This window comes from Pestalotiopsis fici (assembly GCF_000516985.1).
Source record: "Pestalotiopsis fici W106-1 unplaced genomic scaffold PFICI_Scf_2, whole genome shotgun sequence".
Lineage (NCBI taxonomy): Eukaryota > Fungi > Ascomycota > Sordariomycetes > Amphisphaeriales > Sporocadaceae > Pestalotiopsis > Pestalotiopsis fici.
Genome location: NW_006917092.1, coordinates 3,878,782 through 3,880,224, shown reverse-complemented (window position 1 = coordinate 3,880,224; position 1,443 = coordinate 3,878,782). Strand labels below are relative to the sequence as shown.

Here is a 1,443-nt window from a genome sequence, read left to right as displayed (position 1 = left end):
TCCTTGTACAATTCTTGCGCTCTTCCTTTCCGATAATACTGCCCATGCCACTTGAATCACGGCTGTTAAAGCAGCCGTAACTAAGAAATACAGCCATGTCCAGGGTGAGACACGTGGTGAATCAGCGTCCAGAAAATCAAAGAACGTCATCGAGAAGAAAGTCTATACGGCGGTTAGTGGATATGCCTTAATTCGGCTGCAAACGTACCGCTATAAAAGTAGCAGGGAGAAACAGAAGTGTAACAGCAGCGATCATTTGCATTGCTGCACTGTCTCGTGCCGTTGCAATTGCAACACTTCGTGAGTCTTTCGCAATCTGAATCATCAATTGGCTGTCCTTGCGACCGAGGTCTGCAAGTACCCGCATCTCTATATTATCTTGCCGGCTTGCTTCCGCAATATGTTGAGACGCTTGAGCGATGTTTATGTTGGTCATGTTGTCCTTTGTGGCGATAAGACAATAAACCTATCTAGTTAGTATATGGCTTGAATGAATGGTGTGGGCTTGTTACAGTTTGGCTCTGTGCAGTAGCTCGCTCTATTAGATAGCGGCAGCGCGCTGCTATCCCTCTGTATACGCTTTGATGTTCTCCGATTTTGTAGATCATCTCATGCTGGTCGTAGTAGAACGCACTTTGATCTTCGTGCGCCTCGTGCGCCTCGTGCTTGAGTGAGAGTGTAGTCCGACCCATTTGTTCCAGCAGATACTCCCCTGTTTCTGCCTGTAATTTGATGAAAGCGAATCTGCTCACGAAGCTGCTCAGTTCGCGAGTGATAGATATCAAGTCGAGGTCCTTCCAATCCTCGATAGCACCGTCCGGTTTCTCATGCGGATGGTTGAACTGCCTCATTCCAGTAGCTGATTCTATGGCACGAACACCGTCATGGCATCTCTTGATTGTCTTACTGAACCACTGAGCTTGTAGCTCCATAGCCATTGTAGGTATCACCATTGGCCCACGTGGAAGAGATGACATGGTTCCCAAGTATTCAAAGAGTTGCGATACAAACCATGGTTCTACGCCGAACAGCAGGACGCGAGTCTGACCGCTTTGGACGCTGTATGTGAGCCCAATTGAGCATGCGGAATACGCCCTGTTTTGCTGGATAACGAAATCTGTGGCTATTGGTGAGTAGCCCCCCGCCCCTTTGTATGATGGGGCTGTCACTCACATAAGCGTTCCTCCTTGCTACTCTCTCCGCCCCTTGAGGGGGTGATGCTACTGTATGTTGCTAAGCCGGTATTCAGCGCAGATAGGAATGTTGCAGAAATATCGAAGACCTGAATGGTTTGGTAAAATAGGTTTTTGGAAATGGGCAGTGGGAGTCTTCCATTGTTTTCCGGGGAACGGTTTGGAAATGCGCTAAGAAGTTAGCAACCACCTGATGCATTCGGGGGATGCGCAAGATACACACAGTATACAAATGGATGGCTGAGTCTTG

The 1,443-nt window shown here is 48.2% G+C and overlaps 1 protein-coding gene across 1 annotated transcript; it reads right to left on the bottom strand.

The window, feature by feature from the left end:
* Nucleotides 1-470: 470 nt before the first annotated feature.
* On the bottom strand, nt 471-938 carry PFICI_03368 (uncharacterized protein; the record flags this gene model as incomplete). Its single annotated transcript, XM_007831949.1, has 2 exons — nt 471-538; nt 635-938. 2 exons carry the CDS (start codon nt 936-938, stop codon nt 471-473), a joined length of 372 nt encoding a protein of 123 aa, XP_007830140.1.
* Nucleotides 939-1,443: the final 505 nt, after the last annotated feature.